The 25,072-nt window shown below is 42.9% G+C and overlaps 3 protein-coding genes across 7 annotated transcripts in view; 2 read left to right on the top strand and 1 right to left on the bottom strand.

The window, feature by feature from the left end:
* The window catches only part of spidr (scaffold protein involved in DNA repair), an 84,845-nt gene extending 83,339 nt beyond the window's left edge, over positions 1 to 1,506 (top strand). For all 4 annotated transcript variants that reach the window (XM_042308358.1, XM_024391387.2, XM_024391386.2 and 1 more), the window contains one exon: positions 1,022 to 1,506. In XM_042308358.1, coding sequence (XP_042164292.1) covers positions 1,022 to 1,141 — 120 coding nt within the window. In that variant the 3' untranslated portion in view covers positions 1,142 to 1,506. The remainder of the gene's footprint in view (positions 1 to 1,021) is intronic.
* A 197-nt stretch (positions 1,507 to 1,703) lies between these two features.
* Positions 1,704 to 3,200, bottom strand: LOC112226813 (CCAAT/enhancer-binding protein delta). The gene has a single exon (XM_024391389.2). It carries the CDS (start codon positions 2,979 to 2,981, stop codon positions 2,067 to 2,069), a length of 915 nt encoding a protein of 304 aa, XP_024247157.1. The 5' UTR covers positions 2,982 to 3,200; the 3' UTR covers positions 1,704 to 2,066.
* A 1,465-nt stretch (positions 3,201 to 4,665) lies between these two features.
* Positions 4,666 to 24,849, top strand: LOC112226810 (DNA replication licensing factor mcm4). Of its 2 annotated transcripts, none has more exons than XM_024391380.1 (17): positions 4,666 to 4,728; positions 5,359 to 5,479; positions 5,623 to 5,778; positions 8,415 to 8,578; positions 8,794 to 8,895; positions 9,036 to 9,131; positions 9,261 to 9,356; positions 9,727 to 9,865; positions 17,482 to 17,702; positions 17,995 to 18,115; positions 21,667 to 21,926; positions 22,259 to 22,624; positions 22,936 to 23,063; positions 23,308 to 23,515; positions 23,796 to 24,024; positions 24,236 to 24,369; positions 24,539 to 24,849. In XM_024391380.1, exons 2-17 carry the CDS (start codon positions 5,398 to 5,400, stop codon positions 24,629 to 24,631), a joined length of 2,595 nt encoding a protein of 864 aa, XP_024247148.1. In that variant the 5' UTR covers positions 4,666 to 4,728; positions 5,359 to 5,397; the 3' UTR covers positions 24,632 to 24,849. The 2 variants fall into 2 exon arrangements, with proteins under 2 accessions (XP_024247148.1, XP_024247149.1); XM_024391381.2 differs by having other exon boundaries at positions 4,669 to 4,728; positions 5,380 to 5,479.
* The last annotated feature ends 223 nt before the right edge of the window (positions 24,850 to 25,072 follow it).

Below are 25,072 nucleotides of genomic sequence, written 5' to 3'. Positions count from 1 at the left end.
TCTATATCCACAGTTAAACGAGTCCTATATCGACATAACCTGAAAGGCTGCTCAGCAAGGAAGAAGCCACTGCTCCAAAACCGCCATTAAAAAAGCCAGACTACGGTTTGCAACTGCACATGGGGACGAAGATCATACTTTTTGGAGAAATGTCCTCTGGTCTGATGAAACAAAAATAGAACTGTTTGGCCATAATGACCATCGTTACATGTTTGGAGGGAAAAGGGGGAGGCTTGCAAGCCGAAGAACACCATCCCAACCGTGAAGCACAGGGGTGGCAGCATCATGTTGTGGGGTGCTTTGCTGCAGGAGGGACTGGTGCACTTCACAAAATAGATGGCATCATGAGGTAGGAAAATGATGTGGATATATTGAAGCAACATCTCAAGACATCAGTCAGGAAGTTAAAGCTTGGTCGCAAATGGGTCTTCCAAATGGACAATGACCCCAAGCATACTTACAAAGTTGTGGCAAAATGGCTTAAGGACAACAAAGCCAAGGTATTGGAGTGGTCATCTCAAAGCCCTGACCTCAATCCCATAGAAAATATGTGGGCAGAACTGAAAAAGCGTGTGCGAGCAAGGAGGCCTAAAAACCTGTCTCAGTTACACCACCTCTGTCAGGAGGAATGGACCAAAATTCACCAAACTTATTGTGGGAAGCTTGTGGAAGGCTCCCCGAAACTTTTTACCCAAGTTAAACAATTTAAAGGTAATGATACCAAATACTAATTGAGTGTATGTAAACTTCTGACCCACTGGGAATTTGATGAAAGAAGTAAAAGCTGAAATAAATCATTCTCTCTCTTATTATTCTGACATTTCACATTCTTAAAATAAAGTGGTGATCCTAACTGACCTAAGACAGGGAATTTTTAATAGGATTCAATGTCAGGAATTGTGAAAAACTGAGTTTAAATGTATTTGGCTAAGGTGTATGTAAACTTCCGACTTAAACTGTAAGTCTTACTCTTAGACTAGCCTATAGATCCATAGTTAGATTGATTGTTCATGTGCTGCAGTTCCCAGGTTACGAGGTGGAAAATGTGTTGGGGAAGGAGGTGGGCCTCCTCAGCGCTTACGTCCGCGTGCTCACCAGGAAACCTGCCCTGTCGATCGGCCTGGAAGAGATCTGCCTCTGAGGCTGTCAGTGTGGAGTGGGATCCCGTGAAATCAATCTGTAGGACTAGGAGGTCTCCTCAGCCCAGCCAGGCCCAGGCTCTCTGTACAGCGCATGAATAGTTAGGCTGGAAAAAATAGATCTGTTTGTGTGTTACTGATATGTTAGGACCCTGGAGATGACAGCCCAAGGTTAGAACTGAAGGACCAGAGAGGAGTAACATTTGTCAGACTTTGTCACGTGGGTCCAAATGGTGACTGTAAAATATGCCTGTTTGCTGTATATAGCCGCACATTTCTTTCAAAGTGTTCCCTTGAATATCTACCCCCTAATCTTTCTCTGAAGATGAATGGTGCTTATACTGTGTCAATAAACCTTGTATTATAAGTTGGTGAATTTGTTTACCTTTTTCTGTACTTTCTTCCACTAGCTGTGAAAATGTTATTCTAGAGAGGTGGCCCAACTCCAACTGAGGTAGATTCTTGGCACCAGCAAATCCATATAAAATATACTTTAACCATGCCAAGTAATTTATAATCACATATGTACTAATATGTTCATCCCAAACACACTCATAGACAATGTTGATTTGTATGACTTTTCAGCACTTTTATTAGAGATTCCATAATAGACAAATATTTAATGTTTTTTTTTTATATAAACTATATAAAATTCAAACATGCTCTTGCTCTTACAAAGTTTGGAATTATAAAACATTTACCATATCTGGTATAACAACAACTAAATGAAGTAGTAAAATAATTTAATATAGAAAAAAAAATCCCCCCAAAAGATTATGGCAACAATATGGGAGGAAGCCTACGTTTCCAGTACATTTCCAGTGCCATAAATGTAAGCTTGTTTATAATGCATCTGTTACAGATGGTAAGTCTGTGTTGAGGTATGTATTTCAAAAGTTCAGTTAATTAGAAAGTAAGATTAATTGGTCACCGCCTGGCCCCACCCGTGGTCCCCAAAAACGAGGAGCTGTGATTGGGAAGCTGCTTGAAGAAATCTCTCAGGCCAGTGAGCTCACTGGTTAGTTGATCGATAGTTTTGTGTAATCTGTCATTCTCTGAACCCAGTTCAAGCATTTTTTGCTGCATTTCCACGTTGCGTTGCTTTGCTTTGTCCCTACTTTTCCTCACTGCAACGTTATTCCTCTCACGTCTCTGGCGGTACTCTTGGCTGTACCTGTCAAAATTCTTCTTCCCTTTCTCCTTGCCGACCTTCCGAGGAGAGGAGTGGGCTGATTGGCTTGAGAGGGGCTCTGGGGTTGATGGTGGAGTTGGTTGTCCCATGGGAAGGCTCACGGAGGTCTGCGCGCAGTTTTTGATCTGGGAAGGTAACGACGAGGACATGTCATTGTCGCTCCAGTCCGATTCCTGTTTAATCGGTGCACTGAAGACCCCCTTGTTGTCAAATCCACCCTTGAGCTTCCTCTCGAACTCTTTTTGGCTTCCAACTGCGTATGCGTTGGTTGAACAGTTTGACAGCTGCTGCATATTGCTGGACGACGTAGTCGAGCTTGGCATGTAGAAGTCTGTCTTCTCTTGCTTCACAGTGTTGAATAAGTCAAGGAAAAGTTCATCGTTGCAGAGTTCCAGGTGTGGTACTGCTGTCATCGACTCTATGTAGGAGCTGAAGTCGATGGCACTCTCGTCGTCGTACATTGCAGGGGCTGTGTTCAGCTCGGCCATGGTTGTGTCCTCGCCTGTGCCATGATCACTTCTCCCGGGTTTGCAGACCCCCTGAAGACCGCTGCTCAGCTTATTGTCGTAGAAGTTTGTAGGCTCCATCGCCCAACTCATGTTGCATTGTGGAGACACGCACTGAGAATCCAGGCTGTATATATCACACATGAACTCTGCTTTCTGCCCTCGTGGGATCGGACGTCAATAGATTTCGTTACTTAGTAGCCAGGTAGTTGGAACAAGCTTGATACAATGTATCACGCTCACTCTGTATTACTGGAGCGTCCTCTTCCCTTTCCCCAACGTTGCTTCTTTTAAGTGGTGTTTAGGTTTATTCTAAAATAGTGGCGGTATATTAAGGTCTGTAACTTCTCTGAAGTCTCTGTATTTCGCGGAGTGTATTTTGTATCTTTCCTCTGCTTACGTCAAAGGTTTACCTCCCCCTTTGACAAGCCAGTAGAGTCTAGTTTGAATCACGTGGTCTCCCTAGCTCCCATTTGAGGAGAGAAGGGTGTGCGCACATGCCACCCTCTTTCTATACTACGAGTGCATTGGGGGGATTCGATTATGCTGATCCGCGGGGCCACCGGTCTATGACCCGTGAGGTCAACGGGCAAAAGAGATGAGGTAGCTGCGCCCTCTCAAATCGAACAGTAATGTGCGCCGCTCTGCCATGTCAACGATGCAGCATGGTGCATTGTCCAGAAACACATCACTTTTCTATAAATATATGTTTACATTTTCAATATAGTTTTCATTGGTAAGGCAGTTAAATAAGTGTTTTTCTCAAAGTGATCACTTGCATGTGAAAACATAGAATCCTACTCATTATGCCACATGCTTAATTACTTAACTTTAGTTTTGAGGCGACTACACCGTGGGCTTCAAACGGCGAACCTGGCTCACGCCCGGGAGGAAGCCCGGTTCCAAAACGAATGCAATCAACTTTCACCCAGGGCAAAACACGCCAAGGCGCCCGGGCCAGATGAATCGAATTCCCTAACTGACAAGCGCACAATTTCATGCTGCGTATGTGGAGCCAGCGCTTTTATAGGCATCATCATGTAAATCAGTGGTTCCCAACCGTTGGTACCCCTAAAGTACCCCCTCATGTAGTTTTTACCAGTAGGCCCATGGTCTCATGAGTCTTTTCAAGTACCCACTGTGGGTAGGCCAAGTACCCTTGGTTGGGAACCATTGATGTAAACTGTCAAGTTCACGTCTCTGGTCATATGACATTGTGGGCAGTGGAAATGTTACTTAATGAACAATATTTTATATTCACCGATTTTTGTGTACAGTACATGCCATTGTCTATAAAATAAATTAGATGTCCTTGATATCCCTGGAAAGTAGGTTATCATGGTTATTCATGTGATATAAAGGCATTGTTGCTATATAGAAGAATGCAGAGTAATTACTTATGGTAAGAGCAATTCTGCATGTTTGATGTGTTCCCGGAATTTGTTTCATGCCATTCCAATAAATTCTATGAAAATCTAAAGAAATGCTTTCTGTATTTTTCGAGTGATCGTCAAAAAATGTTGACACATTTCTCATGGCACATGCGCCACCTTGTGGTAAAGGTTTACACTAGCGCCCCTGAGTGGAATATTTCGGGTGAAACGATATCAGATTGATGGGGGGATTACCCAGACCTTTAGGTGAACACAATTATTACAATGCAAACTCCTGATCTAATAATGAAATACTTACAAAAATAAGAGTATTAAGGTATTCCATTTAAAATGTTAACTGTACTGGTTGTAAAGACACTCCGGAACCCCCTTGATGTGCAAATACTAATGGTTAGCGCACAAGTACTTAGCTTCGCTATTGGTGCAAAGTTTCCCGGGACTAAAACGTCACACCCACCATTTCGCGCCAAATTCATTGCGGTATCACTACGTAGTAGGTAAGAAAAGTAATTTTAAGATACTGTAGCTAGCTATTTCTAAGGTTTTCAAAAGTTAAATGAACTAGGTCGTTGTTTATTAAATGTTTTATGTTAGAGCAAATTCAGATTACCTAATTTATGTGTTTGGGAGTGTTCACCGGATTTTTAAAATAAAATCAGACTGGATTTCCTCGGCAAGTAGTAGTTGGTGCCTTTCATGCAAAGATACTAACATAGTAGCTTTCTCTCTATTGTTAACTTGCACTAGGTAGCTACTGTTTTACAATGAACATGCCAGCCATCAAAGTATTTGATAAAAAAATTATTAGGAATATATAATTAGAGAATGTACCTAGTTAAGGATTTACAATCAATATTTTATTTTTAGTTTACAAGCTCTTTCGGATGTTTAGTTGACTTCCCAGCTAGCTAACTGGCTAGGATGCATTGTTTCATTACACGTCGAAAAGAATGCAAGTAGCTACCAACAATTAACTCGTTAGCTAGTGACATAACTAACTACTGGCTTTGTTATTAGCTAATTCAAGCTCAACTCCGCTATGTGTTACTTACTGAATGTGTTATGTTATTTTACGAGTCAAAGACGCATACATTTAACGTTATTTAACTTTTTTTTTGACCGTATAGTCAACCAGATTTATTTTCTAGGACCTGTGATCATTCAGAATGTCTTCACCAACATCAACTCCCGGTAGACGCAAGCGCAACAGGGATGACATTCCAGCCACTCCTAAGTCGACAGCAAAAGGTTCTGAGTACCATAAACTATATTTACAGTTTGATTTTGTACAGAGATATTGTTTTTAATTTAATATAACACTCAAGGACATATAAATCACATGAAAGGAAGCAGTCTAACCTAACCAACTATGTATTTTTCTGTCTCTGTAGCTGGCAGTGATGGCCAGGTCTCCCCTCCTTCCCAGCGGCGGAGAGGTCAGGACTCCTCCAACGGGGATCTGCCGGCCATGCCCACGTCTCCAGCCACAGACATTGCCAGCCCTGCTGTCCATGACACCTCTCTGTTCTCCAGCCCGCGCCGCTCAGGTAACTAACTGCCTCTCCAGCATTAACACACATAATGATGCTGTTTGAGTTAGTCTTTTTTTTTGCAGTCGCATAAATATACAGTACCAGTCAAAAGTTTGGACACATACTCATTCAAGGATTTTTCTTTATTTTACTATTTTATACACTGTAGAATAGTAGTGAAGACATCAACACTATGAAATAACACACATGGAATCATATAGTAACCAAAAAGTTAATTAAACAAATCCAAATAGATTTTATATTCTTTAAAAAAAATGATTAGGAATATATATTCTTAAAAGTAGCCACCCTTTGCTTTGACAGCTTGGCATTCTCTCAACCAGCTTCATGAGGAATGATTTTCCAACAGTCTTGAAGGAGTTCCCACATATGCTGAGCACTTGTTGGGTCCTTTCCTTCACTCCATTGTCCAACTCATCCCAAACCATCTCAATTGGTTTGAGGTCGAGTTATTGTGGAGGCCAGATCATCTGACGCAGCACTCCATCGCTCTCCTTCTTGGTCAAATAGCCCTTACACAGCCTGGAGGTTTGTTTTGGGTCATCGTCCTGTTGGAAAACCAATGATAGTCCCACTAAGCGCAAACCAGATGGGGTGGCATATCGCTGCAGAATGCTGTGGTAGCCATGCTGGTTAAGTGTGTCTTGAATTCTAAATAAATCACTGACTGTGTCACCAGCAAAGCACCATCACACCACCTCAATGCTTTACGGCGGGAACCACACATGCCGAGATCATCCGTTCACCTACTCTGCATCTCACAAAGACATGGCGGTTGGGACCAAAAATCTCCAATTTGGACTCATTAGGCCAAAGGACAGATTTCCACTGGTGTAATGTCCTTTGCTTGTGTTTCTTGGCCAAGCAAGTCTCTTCTTATTGGTGTCCTTAAGTAGTGGTTTCTATGCAGCAATTCGACCATGAAGGCCTGATTTCCCACAGTCTCCTCTGAACAGTTGATGATCAGATGTGTCTGTTACTTGAACTCTGTGAAGTATTTATTTGGGGCTGCAATCTGAGGTGCAGTTAATTGCCCATTTCTGAGGCTGGTAACGCTTAATGAACTTGTCCTCTGCAGCAGAGGTAAATCTGGGTCTTCTTTTCCTGTGGCGGTCCTCCATAAGAGCCAGTTTGATGTTTTTTGTGACTGCACTTGATAATAATATATATTTTTTGTTGTTGTCAATTGCCACTCCAATTCACATACCACCCCAACAGATCCACAGATGATGCAATCTCTTTTTCACTCTACACTGCCCTTTCCCACCTAGAACAAAAGGAAAACCTATGTGAGAATGATATTCATTGACGACAGCTCAGCTGTCAACACCATAGTGCCTTCCAATCTCATCACTAAGCTAAAGATCCTGGGACTAAACACCTCCCTTTGCAACTGGATCCTGAACTTTCCTGATGGGCTGCCCCCAGATGGTAAGGGTAGGCAATAACACGTCTGCCATGCTGATCCTCAACACTGGCCCCTCAGGGGTGTGTACAAAGTCCCCAGCTGTACTCCCTGTTCACTCATGACTGCACGGCCAGGCATGACTCCAACACCATCATTAAGTTTGCTGACGACACAACAGTGGTAGGCCTGATAACCGACAACTATGAGACAGCCTATAGGGAGGTCAGAGAACTGGCAGTGTGGTGTCAGGACTACAACTCCTCCCTCAATGTGATCAAGACAAAGGAGCTGATCGTGGACTACAGGAAAAGGCGGGCCGAACAGGCCCCCATTAACATTAACGGGGCTGTAGTGGAGTTGGTCGAGAGTTTCAAGTTCCTTGGTGTCCACATCGCCAACAAACTATCATAGTCCAAACACCAAGACAGTCGTGAAGAGGGCACGACAAAACCTTTTCCCCCTCAGGAGATGGGGAAAGGAGCTCGGCATCTGACCATAAGGCGCTACAGAGGGTAGTGCGTACGGCCCAGTACATCACTGGGGCCAAGCTTCGTGCCATCCAGGACTTACATAATAGGGGGTGTCAGAGGAAAGCCCATAAAAGTGTCAGCGACTCCAGTCACCCAAGTCATAGACTGTTTTCTCTGCTACCGCACAGCAAGTGTTACCTGCGCGCCAAGTCTAGGACCAAAAGGCTCCTTAACAGCTTCTACCCCCAAGCCATAAGACTGCTGAACAATGAATCAAATGGCCACCGGACTATTTACATTGACCCACATGCATAGTCACTTCACCCTTACCTACATGTACAATTACCTCAACTAACCTGTACCCCTGCCCGCACACTGACTTGGTACCGGTACCCCCTGTATATAACCTCGTTATTGTGTTACTTTTTATTTCTATTTTTACTTTCTAGTTTATTTGGTAAATATTTTCTTAACCAACAGTGCAGTTCAAGAAGAGTTAAGGGCTTGTAAAGTAAGCATTTCACAGTAAGGTCAACACTTGTTGTATTGGGTGCATGTGACAACTAAAGTTTGATATGATTTATATGGACAGATCCAAGATCAGCACTCCTACTCTGAGATGCTTTGTGGAGACGGGCCCAGATCATTTGTGCAGCACAACTGCAAAAAATAAACTGGAACTGTACCTAAAAGAACTGAGATTTTGACCCTGTGATGTCACTCGGAATGTTAAGTCAATGTCTTCTCCTCAGTTCTCCCAAGTGAGGTGGACATGAGCTCTCCTCTGATGTACGGGACTCCGAGCTCCAGGGTGGAGGGCACCCCCCGTAGTGGTGTGGGTGGCACCCCAGCCAGACAGCGCCCTGACCTGGGCTCCATCAGGAAGGCCCCCCAGGTGGACCTTCACTCTGAGCCGGTGAGTAGAGAAACTCCTATATGGAGAATGATAATCAGGAAATGTATAACCACTAATGCTATATAGATATAGAATGATATTGTTAGCAAATCTGTAACAGCTAATGCTATTTATTTTAGAAAGTTGGCGTTAGAGATTTGCTAACGGCTTATGCTATATAGAATGACATGGTTAGGAAATCTATAACAGCTAATGCCATTTTTGTCCTCCACCAGCCAAGTGCAGATGGTGCAGTAGCCAGTGAGCAAGCACTGGGTCAGAAGCTTGTTATCTGGGGCACTGATGTCAACGTGGGAACGTGCAAGGAGAAGTTCCAGGTATGGAAATGAACCTTTAGGGCTTTGCTTTCATTGGTGTAGAAAAATAAATAATACAAATCTAATTGATAAGAAAAAATGTGAGTTCAATCTGTTAGATCATTTTATCTGAATGCTATTATTGTTCATTTTCCCCACAGAGATTCCTGCAGAGGTTCATTGACCCGACTTCCAACGAGGATGAGAATGCTGGTTTGGACCTGAATGAGCCTCTCTACATGCAGAAGCTGGAGGAGGTAGGGTCCCCCTCCCCCTAGCACCATGTGACACCAATAACAGTGATCAACCATTAACATCTTGTCTTGAGACTAGTATTGCACTTATTCTTTTGCAGTGATAATTTTCTACTTGTGTTGTCCCTCTAGATCAGTGTGGTTGGTGAGCCTGTGCTGAACGTCAACTGCAGCCATGTGCAGTCCTTTGACGCGGACCTGTACAGGCAGCTCATCTCCTACCCCCAGGTAAACACGCACGCACCAGACGGTCTCACATATGAACCCTCTCGAGTCTAAGTGGGGGGTGTGTGTGTGTGTGTGTAAGTTCTACTAAGCTAGCATATGGAATTACCAAGGGTCATTTAGATATTTGATTTCTAGCTTTAGGACCTCTTTAATATTAATGGGAGATAATGGGCTATGAATGCTAACTTACAATGTTTCCCGTATGACAGCGTTAAATCAAATTGTGACCGCTAGCAAAGATGGGTTGGTGTAATATTTGTCTGCTAAATATTTTACCATGGGCATAGAGATTACAATATGTTTAATTACGTGTGGCATACCAATAAGAATGGTGATTCATAATGTTGTTTTTCCTATATCTCTTTCACAGGAAGTCATCCCCACGTTTGACATGGCTGTCAATGAGCTGTTCTTTGAGCGTTTCCCAGACTCCATCTTGGAGCACCAGATCCAGGTGCGGCCGTACAACGCCCTGAAGACCAGGAACATGAGGAGCCTGAACCCTGAAGGTAATAGGACTGTGGCGGTAATTACATTTTGTCAGCCGGTAACTGTCATGCAAATAACTGCTGGTCTCACTGTTGTTCACCGTTAATTAACATAAACACGTTTAACATCTCCGGACTTCCACACACACAGCCTACAAGACACTGATATCGGACCTCTGGAACATACACTTTAAAATAGGCTAATGAATCAATTGATTATAGCCTACACCAACACAATAAATCCATTATTTATTTTAGGCATTTCTAAAGATACATCATATGGAGAAAAGAACCGAATAGCATATTCTGGGGTCATGTTAGGACCTGATCTGGCTATGTCATGTGGCTGTTTGATACACTAGTTCATTTAGCAGACAAGATTTGCTTATATTTCCTGTGGCATTGTATATTATGTTCTAGTAAGAAGAGTACAATTGAACATAGCGGAATAAAATAGAAAGGTTATTTTTCTGACGGGAGTGCGCACATGCATGCTGCTATTCTGTGTTGATTGGTTAACAAAGTGATCGGTTAAAACATGTCCTATATGCTTAAATGTAGTTATTTATGCAACTTTAGTTGTGATACAAAACTTAAGGTATATGTTTTGATTTCTGAGGCTGCATGATGTGACACTAATGATGATTTGGCAAAAGTAGCGTGTTTCTTGCACAGGCTGCACACCATCTTTCTCTTATTCACAATTTGACAAGCACTCTGCAGTATTCTCATCCATCAGACTATTCTGAATTGAATGTTTTTTGCATATCGCCTACTAACGTGTGGGATTATTTGATTTAGAGTGGCCCACACAAAAACATGTTATCCTTAGCCTGCACTCGAGTAGCGAAAGCTCTTCCCGCGGTTCCGTTTTTAATATGCCAGGTTGGCTACACCGGTTCAAAAGTGAATTAATGTGCTTAATTTTAAGAATTTAGCAATAAATAAAGCAGCACAAGAAAGCTTTAACCTTTTTTTAAAATAGTGGCCAGTCAACAGTTTTCACATGTGATGGCGCAATGACTGGGCTTATAAGAACACTTTTCACTAGGCTCTTTAGGCTATGGGGTCTCCCCAACCATGTTCCAGGGGTCATAGGCCTATAGGCTATGCTTAGTTATGTGGCCAGTTTAGTTGATTCAAAACATATAGCCCTTCGGGCTAGGTAGTCCTCATGATGCATGTGACTATGGTTTGAAAACGTTTTAAAAAACAATGCATGTGCTGTTTCTTGCCTAGACTGCACACGCTGAACATCATTCACAACTGGTGATAATCTCACCCATCAGGCTATTCTCAATGTAATCTTGTCTATGCATATACTAAATAATATACAGTACCAGTCAAAAGTGTGAACACATACTCATTCCAGGGTTTTTAATTATTTTTACTATTTTCTACATTGTAGAATAATAATGAAGATATCAAAACTATGAAATAACACATGGAATCATGTAGTAACCTTAAATATGTTAAACAAATCAAAATATATTTGAGATTCTTCAAAGTAGCCACCCTTTGCCTTGATGACAGCTTTGCACACTGAGGTCCAACTCATCCCAAACCATCTTAATTGGATGGGATCTGGGTGATTGTGGAGACCAGTTCATCTGATGCAGCACTCCATCACTCTCAAATAGCCCTTACACAACCTGGAGGTGTGTTTTGGGTCATTGTCCTGTTGAAAAACAAATGATGGTCCCACTAAGTGCAAACCAGATGGGATGGTGTATCGCTGCAGAATGCTATGGTAGCCATGCTGGTTAAGTGTGTCTTGAATTCTAAACAAATCACAGACCGTGTCCCCAGCAAAGCACCATCACACCAACTCCATGCTTCAAGGTTACATCACTGCCTGGTACGGCAATTGCTCGGCCTCCGATCGCAAGGCACTTCAGAGGGTAGTGCATACTGCCCAGTACATCACTGGGGCTAAACTGCCTGCCATCCAGGACCTCTACACCAGGCATGTCAGATGAAGGCCCTGAAAACCCCAGCCACCCCAGTCATAAACTGTTCTCTCTACTACCGCATGGCAAGCGGTACCGGAGTGCCAAGTCTAGGACAAAAAGGCTTCTCAATAGTTTTTACCCCCAAGCCATAAGACTCCTGAACAGGTAACCAATGGTTACCCAGACTATTTGCATTGTGTGCTCCCCCAACCCTTCTTTTATGCTGCTGCTACTCTCTGTTTATCTTATATGCATAGTCACTTTAACTATACATTCATGTACATACTACCTCACTTGGCCCGACCAACCAGTGGCACATTGGCTAACCGGGCTATCTGCATTGTGTCCCACCACCCGTCAACCACTCTTTTTACGCTACTGCTACTCTCTGTTCATCATATATGCATAGTCACTTTAACCATACCCACATGTACATACTAGAGGTTGACCGATTTAATCAGAATGGCCGATTAATTAGGGGCGATTTCAAGTTTTCATAACAATTGGAAATAGGTATTTTTGGGCGCCATTTAAAAAAATAACATTAAAATGTATTCCTTTATTTAACTAGGTAAGTCAGCTAAGAACACATTCTTATTTTCAATGATGTCCTAGGAACAGTGGGTTAACTGCCTTGTTCATGGGCAGAACGAAAGATTTTCACCTTGTCAGCTCGGGGGATCCAATCTTGCAACCTTACAGTTAACTAGTCCAACACTCTATAACCACCTGCTTCTCATTGCACTCCACGAGGAGCCTGCCTGTTACTCGAATGCAGTAGAAGCCAAGGTAAGTTGCTAGCTAGCATTAAACTTATCTTATAAAAAACAATCAATCATAATCACTAGTTATAACTACACATGGTTGATGATATTACTAATTTATCTAGCGTGTCCTGCGTTGCATATAATCGATGCAACGCTGGGGGATGATTTAACAAAAGTGCATTTGCGAAAAAAGCACAATCGTTGGACGACTGTACCTAACCATAAACACCAATGCCTTTCTTAAAATCAATACACAGAAGTATATACACTGCTCAAAACAATAAAGGGAACACTAAAATAACACATCCTAGATCTGAATGAGTGAAATATTCTTATTAAATATGTTTTTCTTTACATAGTTGAATGTGCTGACAACAAAATCACACAAATTATCAATGGAAATCAAATTTATCGACCCATGGAGGTCTGGATTTGGAGTCACACTCAAAATTAAAGTGGAAAACCACACTACAGGCTGATCCAACTTTGATGTCCTTAAAACAAGTCAAAATGAGGCTTAGTAGTGTGTGTGGCCTCCACGTGCCTGTATGACCTCCCTACAACGCCTGGGCATGCTCCTGATGAGGTGGCGGATGGTCTCCTGAGGGATCTCCCAGACCTGGACTAAAGCATAAGCCAACTCCTGGACAGTCTGTGGTGCAACGTGGCGTTGGTGGATGGAGCGAGACATGATGTCCCAGATGTGCTCAATTGGATTCAGGTCTGGGGAACGGGCGGGCCAGTCCATAGCATCAATGCCTTCCTCTTGCAGGAACTGCTGACACACTCCAGCCACATGAGGTCTAGCATTGTCTTGCATTAGGAGGAACCCAGGGCCAACCGCACCAGCATATGGTCTCACAAGGGGTCTGAGGATCTCATCTCGGTACCTAATGGCAGTCAGGCTACCTCTGGCGAGCACATGGAGGGCTGTGTGGCCCCCCAAAGAAATGACACCCCACACCATGACTGACCCACCGCCAAACCGGTCATGCTGGAGGATGTTGCAGGCAGCAGAACGTTCTCCACGGCGTCTCCAGACTCTGTCAATCTCGGTGTTCTCTGGCAAATGCCAAAAGTCCTGCACGGTGTTGGGCTGTAAGCACAACCCCCACCTGTGGACGTCGGGTCCTCATACCACCCTCATGGAGTCTGTTTCTGACCGTTTGAGCAGACACATGCACATTTGTGGCCTGCTGGAGGTCATTTTGCAGGGCTCTGGCAGTGCTCCTCCTGCTCCTCCTTGCACAAAGGCGGAGGTAGCGGTCCTGCTGCTGGGTTGTTGCCCTCCCACGGCCTCCTCCACGTCTCCTGATGTACTGGCCTGTCTCCTGGTAGCGCCTCTATGCTCTGGACACTACGCTGACAGACACAGCAAACCTTCTTGCCACAGCTCGCATTGATGTGCCATCCTGGATGAGCTGCACTACCTGAGCCACTTGTGTGGGTTGTAGACTCCGTCTTATGCTACCACTAGAGTGAAAGCACCGCCAGCATTCAAAAGTGACCAAAACATCAGCCAGGAAGCATAGGAATTGAGAAGTGGTCTGTGTTCACCACCTGCAGAACCACTCCTTTATTGGGGGTGTCTTGCTAATTGCCTATAATTTCCACCTGTTGTCTATTCCATTTGCACAACAGCATGTGAAATTTATTGTCAATCAGTGTTGCTTCCTAAGTGGACAGTTTGATTTCACAGAAGTGTGATTGACTTGGAGTTACATTGTGTTGTTTAAGTGTTCCCTTTATTTTTTTGAGCAGTGTATTTTTAAACCTGCATATTTCGCTAAAAGAAATCCAGGTTAGCAGGCAATATTAACCAGGTGAAATTGTGTCGTTTCTCTTGCGTTCGTTGCACGCAGAGTCAGTGTATGCAACAGTTTGGGCAGCCTGGCTCATTGCGAACTAATTTGCCAGAATTTTACGTAGTTATGACATAACATTGAAGGTTGTGCAATGTAACAAGAATATTGAGATTTAGGGATGCCATCCGTTAGATAAAATACCGAAAGGTTCCGTATTTCACTGAAATAATAAACGTTTTGTTTTCTAAATGATAGTTTCCGGATTCAACCATGTTAATGTCCAAAGGCTCATATTTCAGTGTGTTATTATGTTATAATTCATTCTATGATTTGATAGAGCAGTCTGACTGAGCGATGGTAGGCAGCAGCAGGCTCGTAAGCACTCATTCAAACAGCACTTTCATGCGTTTTGCCAGCAGCTCTTCGCAAGCACAGCGCTGTTTATGACTTCAAGCCTATCAGCCTAATGGCTGTTGTAACCGATGTGAAATCGCTAGCTAGTTAGCGGGGTGCACGCTAATAGTGTTTCAAACATCACTCGCTCTGAGACTTTGAGTAGTTGTTCCCCTTGCTCTGCAAGGTTCGCGGCTTTTGTGGAGCGATGGGTAACGCTGCTTCGGGTGTGGCTGTTGTTGTGTTCCTGGTTCGAGCCCAGGTAGGGGCGAGGATAGGGATGGAAGCTATACTGTTACACTGGCAAAACTATAGTGCCTATAAGAACATCCAATAGTCAAAGGTATATGAAATACAAATGGTATGGAGAGAAATAGTCCTATAAATTCTATATAAACTAAAACCTAAAACCTCTTACCTTGGAATATTGAAGTCTCATGTTAAAAGGAACCACCAACTTTCATATGTTCTCATGTTCTGAGCAAGGAACTCAAACGTTCGCTTTTTTACATGTCACATATTGCACTTTTACTTCTCCAACACTTTGTTTTTGCATTATTTAAACCAAATTGAACATGTTTCATTATTTATTTGAGGCTAAATTGATTTGTATTATTAATTTAAAATAAGTGTTCATTCACTATTGTTGTAATTGTCATTATTACAAATAAATAAAAATCTGCCGATTTTTAATATATATATTTATATAGCCTTGCTACTCTTATTTTCAAATGTCTTTTTACTATTTTATTTCTTTACTTACCTACACACACACATGCCTTTTTTTCTGCACTATTTGGTTAGTAAGCATTTCAGTAGTGTTGTATTCGGCAAAAAAACTTTGATTTGATGCGTCACATTTATTTGGGCTGCAATTTCTGAGGCTGTTACTCTAATGAACTTATCCTCGGCAGCAGAGGTAACTCTCTGTCTTCCTTCCCTGTGGCGGTCCTCATAAGAGCCAGTTTCATCATAGCGCTTGATGGTTTTTGTGACTGCACTTGAAGTTCTTGAAATTGTCTGGAGTGACTGACCTTCATGTCTTAAAGTAATGGACTGTTGTTTCTTTGCTTATTTGAGCTGTTCTTGCCATAATATGGACTTGGGCTTTTACCAAATAGGGCTATCTTCTGTATACCACCCCTACCTTGTCACAACACAACTGATTGTCTCAAATGCATTAAGAAGGGCATTCATTCCACAAATGAACTTTTAACAAGGCACATCTGTTAATTGAAATACATTCCAGTTGACTACCTCATGAAGCTGGTTGAGAGAATGCCAAGAGTGTGCAAAGCTGTCATTAAGGCAAAGGGTGCCTACTTTGAAGAATCTAAAACTTTTTTGGTTACGACGTGATTCCATCTGTTATTTCATAGTTTAGATATCTTCACTATTATTCTACAATGTACAAAATAGTAAAAACAAAGACAAACCCTGAAATTAGGTGTCCAAACTTTTGACGGGTACTGTATGTGTGAAATTAGTTTTGATTTAGGGCCATTATCATGCACCTGTCGGAACAGGGTGAGGGGGGGAAAAAAAGGTCATCCTTGGGCATTTAAATAGCGAATGGAGGACATTTTCACCGTGGTTCTTTTTCATGCCAGCCAGGTAGGCTACTCCGGTTGTAAAGCGAAGCAATGTGCTTAATATTAGGAATATTAAGAAATAAATATAATAGACCTAGCCTATAGAAAACTTATGGTATCAACTCAGTTTTGCCATGCAATTGCATAGCCTATAGAAATGTTGCGCAACATGGGCTAATAGGAAAACTTACTTCATTCAATACATCAACCAGCTATTTACATTTTAGTCATTGAGCAGACAGTCTTATCCAGAGCGACTTACATTTAACTCATTGGGACAACCACATATCACAGGCATGGAAAGTACATTTTTCCTTTAACGTAGCTGTCAGAGTCGGAGCTAGAAGAGGGAGTCAAGTGCAAGTGCTGGTTAAGTGTTTAAATAAACATTTTAAAAATGGGAGGGGGGGTTGAGGTGAGGAGGATTATTTAAGATACTATTTGAAGAGGTAGGGTTTCAGATGTTTTCAGAAGATGGGCAGAGACTCTGCTGTCCTAGCTTCAGGGGAAAGCTGGTTCCACCATTGGGTTGCCAGGGCAGAGATGAGCTGCCATCCCATAGGGGTGGGAGGGCTAAGAGGCCTGCGGTGGCAGAACGGAGTGCTCGGGTTGGGGTGTAGGGTTTGCGCATAGCCATAGGTAAGCACCATGGTCTTGTAGCTATGAGGAGCTGGCTCTCACTGTGCAACAGGCAATCCTATTCTGCTCAAACTCTGAATGCCAGGGCTCTCATGAAGTGTTTGATTAGAATTTCGATTGCATTTGCACCAATGTCAGATGAAGACCTACGGGTCGAAACGTTGTTAAAAATAAATATCACCTGGGAGCATCTGATGGGTGTCTAGCTTCCCTGAACAACACATGAACATCTACTGCACTATAAACCATATGAAGAGTGAATTATACTCAATTTAACATTGATTTTCTTTCCAAATTGAGCGTTTGAATGAGCCTGCGGCCTAGAGTGCCAGATGATTTGTACTTTTGGGGCTGACATTGATTCCATTTGTCCCGGGCAAGCTCAATCAACCATATCTAAAATGTTTGAAACGAGCACAATTTGAAGCCATATCTGGTGCTATAGTGCTCAGTACTTAATACAATCTTCCTCTGTCCCTCTCCTTCCAGACATTGACCAAATGATCACCATCAGCGGTATGGTGATCAGGACCTCCCAGCTGATCCCAGAGATGCAGGAGGCCTTCTTCCAGTGCCAGGTTTGTGCTTTTTCTACCCGCGTGGAGGTGGACCGCGGCCGCATCGCAGAGCCTGCCGTGTGCCGCAACTGCAACACCACCCACAGTCTGGCCCTCATCCACAACCGCTCAGCCTTCTCCGACAAACAGATGGTGAGATATGGGGTGAAAGCGTTTTTTTAAGTTGGTCAAGATCATGCAGGGGTCTGTTATACTTTAAGACAGTCTGCTTACTTTAATTGGAAGATACGATTTGTTTGGATGCTGCTGAACAAAAAACTGAGGATAGTGGTTTAGTTCAGATACCCGTTAGTCCATAAAAGCTTGTCTTCCTGGGTTAGAACACAAATCCAATATTAGTGTATTCCCAGACACAGCTCTGAAGAAGCAGAACTCCTGTTTTCACTCAGATTCCTTTTTTTCCCCCTCCATCTCCCCTTTTCAGATCAAAGTGCAGGAGTCTCCTGATGACATGCCTGCTGGGCAGACCCCTCACACCACCATAGTGTACGCTCACAACGACCTGGTCGACAAAGTACAGCCAGGAGACCGCATCAACATCACTGGTGAGCTGTTTACCCCGTAGAAGAACTGGCTGTGAAGCGATAATGTATAGCTTAGCTGTTGGATATGGTATGTGGAAGAGAGCAACCCGGCTCTACGTATTTTACTGGTTTGTGAGCCACTGACGCCGTCCCCGGTTAGAGGGGAATAAAGCAGCCCAAGAGTTAGCACACATTAACTTTATTTAAACACCCTGAGAAAGGTCCTGTAAAGGTACAGAGAGAAGATGAATATGCTATACAGGATATAAATACACTGCATAGATATGTGCAGAGTGCTATGTATGAAGGAATGATGAATACAACTAGAGCAAAGGACTAATAACCATATATTACATAGAGTTGAAGTCGGAGGTTTACATGCACCTTAGCCAAATACATTTAAACTCACTTTTACACAATTCCTGACATTTAATCCTAGTAAAAATTCCTTGTTTTAGGTCAGTTAGAATCACCACTTTATTTTAAGAATGTGAAATAGTATAGTATCTTTCATCACATTCCCAATGGGTCATATGTTTACATACACTCAATTAGTATTTGGTAGCATTGCCTTTAAATTGTTTAACTTGGGTCAAACGTTTCAGGTAGACTTCCACAAGCTTCCCACAATAAATTGGGTGAATTTTGGCCCATTCCTGCTGACAGAGCTGGTGTAACTGAGTCAGGTTTGTAGGCCTCCTTGCTCGCACACGCTTTTTCAGTTCTGCCCACACATTTTTAATGGGATTGAGGTCAGGGCTTTGATGGCCACTCCAATACCTTGAATTTGTTGTCCTTATTAAGCCCATTTTGCCACAACTTTGGAAGTATGCTTGGGGTCATTGTCCATTTGGAAGACCCATTTGCGACCAAGCTTTAACTTCCTGACTGATGTCTTGAAATGTTGCTTCAATATATCCACATATTCTTCCTGCCTCGTGATGCCATCTATTTTGTGAAGTGCACCAGTCCCTCCTGCAGCAAAGCACCCTCACAACATGATACTGCCACCCCTGTGCTTCACGGTTGGGATGGTGTTCTTTGGCTTGCTAGCCTCCCCCTTTTTCCTCCAAACTTAACGATGGTCATTATGGCCAAACAGGTCTATTTTTGTTTCATCAGACAAGAGGACATTTCTCCAAAAAGTAAGATCTTTGTCCCCATGTGCAGTTGCAAACCGTAGTCTGGCTTTTTTAATGGCGGTTTTGAGGCAATGGTTTCATCCTTGCTGAGCGTCCTTTCAGGTTATGTCGATATAGGACTAGTTTTACTGTGGATATAGATACTTTTGTACCTGTTTTCTTCAGCATCTTCACAAGGTCCTTTGCTGTTGTTCTGGGATTGATTTTCAGTTTTCGCACCAAAGTACGCTCATCTCTAGGAGACAAAACACGTCTCCTTCCTGAGCGGTATGATGGCTGCGTGGTTCCATGGTGTTTGCACTTGCCAACTATTGGTTGTACAGATGAACGTGGTACAGACATTTGGAAATTGTGGTAGTGAATTATAAGTGAAATAATCTGTAAACAATTGTTGGAAAAATTACTTGTCATGCACAAAGTAGATGTCCTAACCGACTTTCCAAAACTATAGATTGTTAACAAGACATTTGTGGAGTGTTTGAAAAACGAGTTTTAATGTAAACTTCTGACTTCAACTGTAGTAACCCGAGTTACAACTAGCGCTCATGCTAACAATAAACATGTTACCCAATAACATTCAATGAACACTGAAGCTATACAAATAGGCAACATAAATGTCAAGAAAAGTTCATCTCTACTTGGAGCACATATGTGGTAAACACGTCCAATAGGCATAACAATAGTGATACAAACTTATGTTTTCACGCATCCCCATATCCACCGGTTCAACCATGCTCACAGACTGGGAAAAGACTGTTTGGGTACGGGCCATATTTACTCCCTTGGGGAGTGTGGGTCAGGCTGGTTAGCCAATCAGGGCTCGGAGAGACTGCATGGCTAGAGCGTGCACAGGCGTGGGATACATGGCTATTGTCTAGTTGGCTGAAGCCACGAGCTGGAGATGTTCAATCTCTCATGCGAGGGGGAGAAAGGGTGAGGATGAGTGAGAGCCAGACAGCGCGGCTCCAGAATGCAAATAAACAAATGCGCACACAATGATGTGGCGCCCTCGGCAACGGGATTCTGTAACAGGCTATAAAGTGCTTTCCAAAAAGTGTGCTCTAGTTAAAAGGGCAATCTGAAGTTGCCGCATCCATTTTTGGACTTATAAATAAATGATATTCAGTGATTTCTTGTAGAATATAACTTAGTGCAACTACCGTATCCCATGTTAGTAACAAACACTGTTTCGACTTAAAATATGCTTAACTATAATTGTGATATTTTAGTGGCCAGTCCTTGCAATCAATAGCGCTTTGTTTGTTTCAACTGCTGTTTGCCCCTGACCCCCTTTTTTTTAAAAGCCTATAACCGTGGGCTTAGTTTTTCTGGTCAGGTCACGTGGTAAGGAAAAACAATTAGCCGTAGTCATGCATACTGCTGCTGTGCCTTACTAGAGTTTCAATAAGAAGACATGGTTCTATAGACTAATTTCTTTGCTGCGTCATGAAAAGTTGAGTGTGCAGTTCGTCATCTGTGTACCTAGCAGTGGATACGATCGAGTGCAACTTCAAATGCAGCTCGTGCAAGTAAAAAAAAAAAAAAACGTACTCAGATGGTTACCGTCAACAACGCAGATGTCAGAGGATTGATAACCTAGCAAGCCAACAAGGCAAGGGGAAATATCACAAATAAAGCTAGATAAAGCCATAAGAATAATATACTTGTTGAACATTAGAAACAAGTTGGAACCTGTTCAGGGAACCGAAAACCGGGAAAGACCGAACATTTTTTTTAAGAAACAGAACCGAGAATAAAAGTGACCTTTTACTGTTCTGGAGCAGTAAAAGAGAACAGGTGAAATAAAATGAGTCATGATCCAAGGCTAGCTCTGGTCCAACATTACGATAACTCTCTGAAGTTATGTTCCTTCATAGAAGTCACTCCTCCGTAGGTATAATTATGTGGGCCTAATTCAAATAATATATGTCATATCAACAAGTTACCCAGCGCTTCATGCCCAGTGCTCCCCTCACCCACAGCATTTCATTCACATGTCGCCCCCTACATTTGTCTGTAGCTTGCCTGCTCCATAGCAAGCTCCCGTATCCATTGGTGAAGTCATTTAATGTCGAGTTGAATGTAAAAAGGTTTAAAAAGGAACAGAAATGAACAATATAAACGTTACATTTTTTGGGTTTAAATCGGTCCAGAACTTTATTTTGCTGGTTGGAACAGTGTAACGGAACCAACAAAAATAATGGTTCTGTTCAGAACAAAACGATTGGAGAATAATTTTGGTTCCATCCCTGCATAGCAATAGCCGTCAGTCTTGTGTGTTTTCATGGTCATCACTCACTCACTGTTAAATTTCTCAAGGTCCCGAGACTCCCGACATCCGTGTTAGCTGTCCTGCTACAGAGCTTTTTGATGTTGGGATGCAAGAAAATGGTCCTATTGTCTTGACGAAACTCCTCAACTCCCCCACAGGTATCTACAGAGCGGTTCCTATGCGTGAGAACCCTCGCCAGAGCAACGTGAAGTCTGTGTATAAGACCCACATCGATGTCATCCACTTCCGCAAGACTGATGAGAAGCGCCTTCACGGGCTGGATGAGGATTCAGACCAGAAGCTTTTCACTGAAGAGCGCGTCCAGATACTGAAGGAGCTGGCCTCCAAACCAGATGTATACGATCGTCTCTCCTCCGCCCTGGCCCCCAGCATCTATGAACACGAGGACATCAAAAAGGTCAGTGAAGGCAAAGTTGTAGCACAAAGATCATTTTCTATATTGCCTGCTATGTAATTAAGATGTTTGTGCTACAACGCTTTTGGGAAACTCGCCACGGGATCGTTGTCTCGTCAAATGAACGTGGGGTCCTCTGTTGCCAGGGATGTGGAACTGCTGTCTTTCAGATTACAGTAGATTTTGCTTTCATTCAACATCCATGAACAGTACTATAAAGTTTCATTCTTTTCCCAGGGTATTTTGCTGCAGCAGTTGTTTCATTTTTGACTGAGTTTAGATTAGACTTTTATTCAAAATGCACAGTACTATAAACTTTCTCTTCTTTTCCCAAGGGTATTCTTCTCCAGCTGTTTGGGGGCACCCGTAAAGACTTCAGCCAGACAGGCCGCGGTAACTTCCGTGCCGAGGTAAACATCCTGCTCTGTGGAGACCCCGGCACCTCCAAGTCCCAGCTGCTGCAGTACGTGTTCAACCTGGTGCCCCGCGGTCAGTACACGTCTGGGAAGGGCTCCAGCGCCGTGGGCCTCACAGCCTACGTGATGAAGGACCCAGAGACCAAGCAGCTAGTGCTGCAGACGGGGGCCCTGGTGCTCAGTGATAACGGGATATGTTGTATTGATGAGTTTGACAAGATGAGCGACAGCACGCGCTCTGTGCTGCATGAGGTCATGGAGCAGCAGACTCTCTCCATCGCCAAGGTTGGTTTAAAAAACAAAAAAATAAGATCAGGGGATGAACTTTCCTTGTTAAAGGTTAAATAAAAAAGTTTACTGATGTTTAAGTTTCAGCACTAGGTTCAAGACTATTCACAGAAACGATGCACTTCACAGAAACTTATAGGCTCTTCTTGAATTTTAATGTTAAATGTGGTGTTGCTAACATCGAATGATTAAATAGTTTCACTACTGGAGAAGCATTATAATTTTGTTTTCTGTTTTGTAAATAGTCTGTTAGTAACGATGAACTACAGGATAGTTTCTTACAAAGCTCTCTCTTTATTTTTGTGCAGGCGGGAATCATTTGCCAGCTCAATGCACGCACCTCCGTCCTGGCAGCAGCCAATCCCGTGGAGTCTCAGTGGAACCCCAAGAAGACTACCATTGAGAACATCCAGCTCCCTCACACACTGCTCTCAAGGTAAATATTACCTGATAGGTCAACCACCCTGGACACTCTTATTGATAAATGATATTGATTGTCAATAATATCCTTAGGGTCACTGAACCCCAAACAATGACTTCTCCACTGTAACTAAATGCACCTTGTTGCCAAAAAATATATAAAATAAAAATAACTCACAACATGCATATGACCTACTATTAAAAAATGTAGTATGTGAGGCATTAAACATAATATATAAAATGCTATTTTTCCCCTACAGATTTGATCTGATCTTCCTGATGCTGGATCCTCAAGACGAGGCATACGACCGTCGCCTGGCTCACCACCTGGTGGCGCTCTACTACCAGAGCGAGGAGCAGATCGAGGAAGAGTTCCTGGACATGGCTGTGCTGAAGGACTACATTGCATACGCTCGCACTTACATCAACCCCAGACTGAACGAAGAAGCCAGCCAGGCACTCATTGAGGTACGATATAGGCATATAATAATAACAAATACTCTCAGTTGAAAGGGGTTGTGATGTAGATGTAACTTCAGGGCCTGACAGCACCAAATACTGCTAAAAAAAAGTATAAAGTGGCTGGCTAGGTTTGTTTCAGGCCCTGAATGTAACAAGTTCAGTGCTGGTTCCAGGTTTAGGCTATATTAAGCCAGATGAAGCCCTGGTTGATATCCTGCAGTAGCATTCAACAGTGTAAAGGTTTTATAAATAAATTGGATTGATTGTATGGGTATCTTACTTCCAGGCCTACGTGGACATGAGGAAGATAGGCAGCGGGCGGGGGATGGTGTCTGCCTACCCCAGGCAGCTGGAGTCTCTGATCCGCCTGGCTGAGGCCCATGCCAAGGTGCGCTTCTCTGACAAGGTGGAGACCATTGACGTGGAGGAGGCCAAGAGACTGCAACGCGAAGCCCTCAAGCAGTCCGCTACAGACCCCAGGACTGGCTTTGTCGACATCTCCATCCTCACAACCGGTATGGAGGATTTAGTCTATTTGTAATTATTTACTATGACAGCTCTTCAAATTCCTTTCGGATGTCTGCCATGTTAAATGTTTCAAATATGTTTTTGGATTGGTTGGATGTGCGAACCCAACCATGTTATGAATTTGTATGTGTCAGTGTCTTTGATAATGTGCATTATGGTGCAAATATTATCTTGTCTTTTTGTTTTTACTCAACCCAGGAATGAGTGCCACGGCCCGTAAGCGTAAGGAGGAAGTGGCCCAGGCCTTGAAGAAAATGATCCAGTCCAAGGGAAAGACCCCTGCCATGAAGTACCAGCAGCTGTTTGATGACCTCCGAGGACAGTCTGAAGCTGTAAGTAGTACCTACCAGCTCTGCTTTTCCTGTTGAGAACTATCAAAACAGTCCTCACAATTACCCTAAAACAAGATTTAAATGTGTATTTTTCTGTACATTTGAATTGGCTGGTAAGCATATCCATCTTCTGAATAGTGTTTCTGTCTCCTAATGTGTTAACTTCCAGGCAATAACAAAGGACATGTTTGAAGAGGCTCTGCGCGCCCTGGCAGATGAAGACTATCTGACTGTCACTGGAAAGACTGTTCGCCTGCTGTAAAGAAACTCACGCCTCCCCTTACCTTGTACAGTCATTGAATTTGCACGTATTTCCCTGAACCAGCAGCTTTCTCTACAGAATACTGATCTGTGAAGAATGTTTGACCACATTAATGTTAATGACTCAGTCAGGACTAGCATTGTATGCTTCATGATTACTGATAGTGCTTGGTTGCTTTGATGTTTTGGTGAGCAATAAAGAAATAGTTTTATATGTAATTTGGGATGTTTCAGGTTTGGAAGAATGCTGATGCCAGGGCTACAATGCATCACTATGACAAGGTGTGCCATGATTACAGGCAGTGTGCACTTAGGACTACTGTGTTACCCAGCACATGGCAAAAGCATAGTAGACAGGAGAAACTCCCTAGAAAGGTTTAAACCTAAAGAGGAACGGGGAAGAGATCTGGCTGTACCAGTTTGAGGTATTGTATGTTCGTAT

The sequence above is a fragment of the Oncorhynchus tshawytscha genome, linkage group LG28, assembly GCF_018296145.1.
Source record: "Oncorhynchus tshawytscha isolate Ot180627B linkage group LG28, Otsh_v2.0, whole genome shotgun sequence".
NCBI lineage: Eukaryota > Metazoa > Chordata > Actinopteri > Salmoniformes > Salmonidae > Oncorhynchus > Oncorhynchus tshawytscha.
The sequence above is the reverse complement of the archived record's forward strand: the minus strand, read 5'-3'. Positions and strand labels throughout refer to the sequence as shown.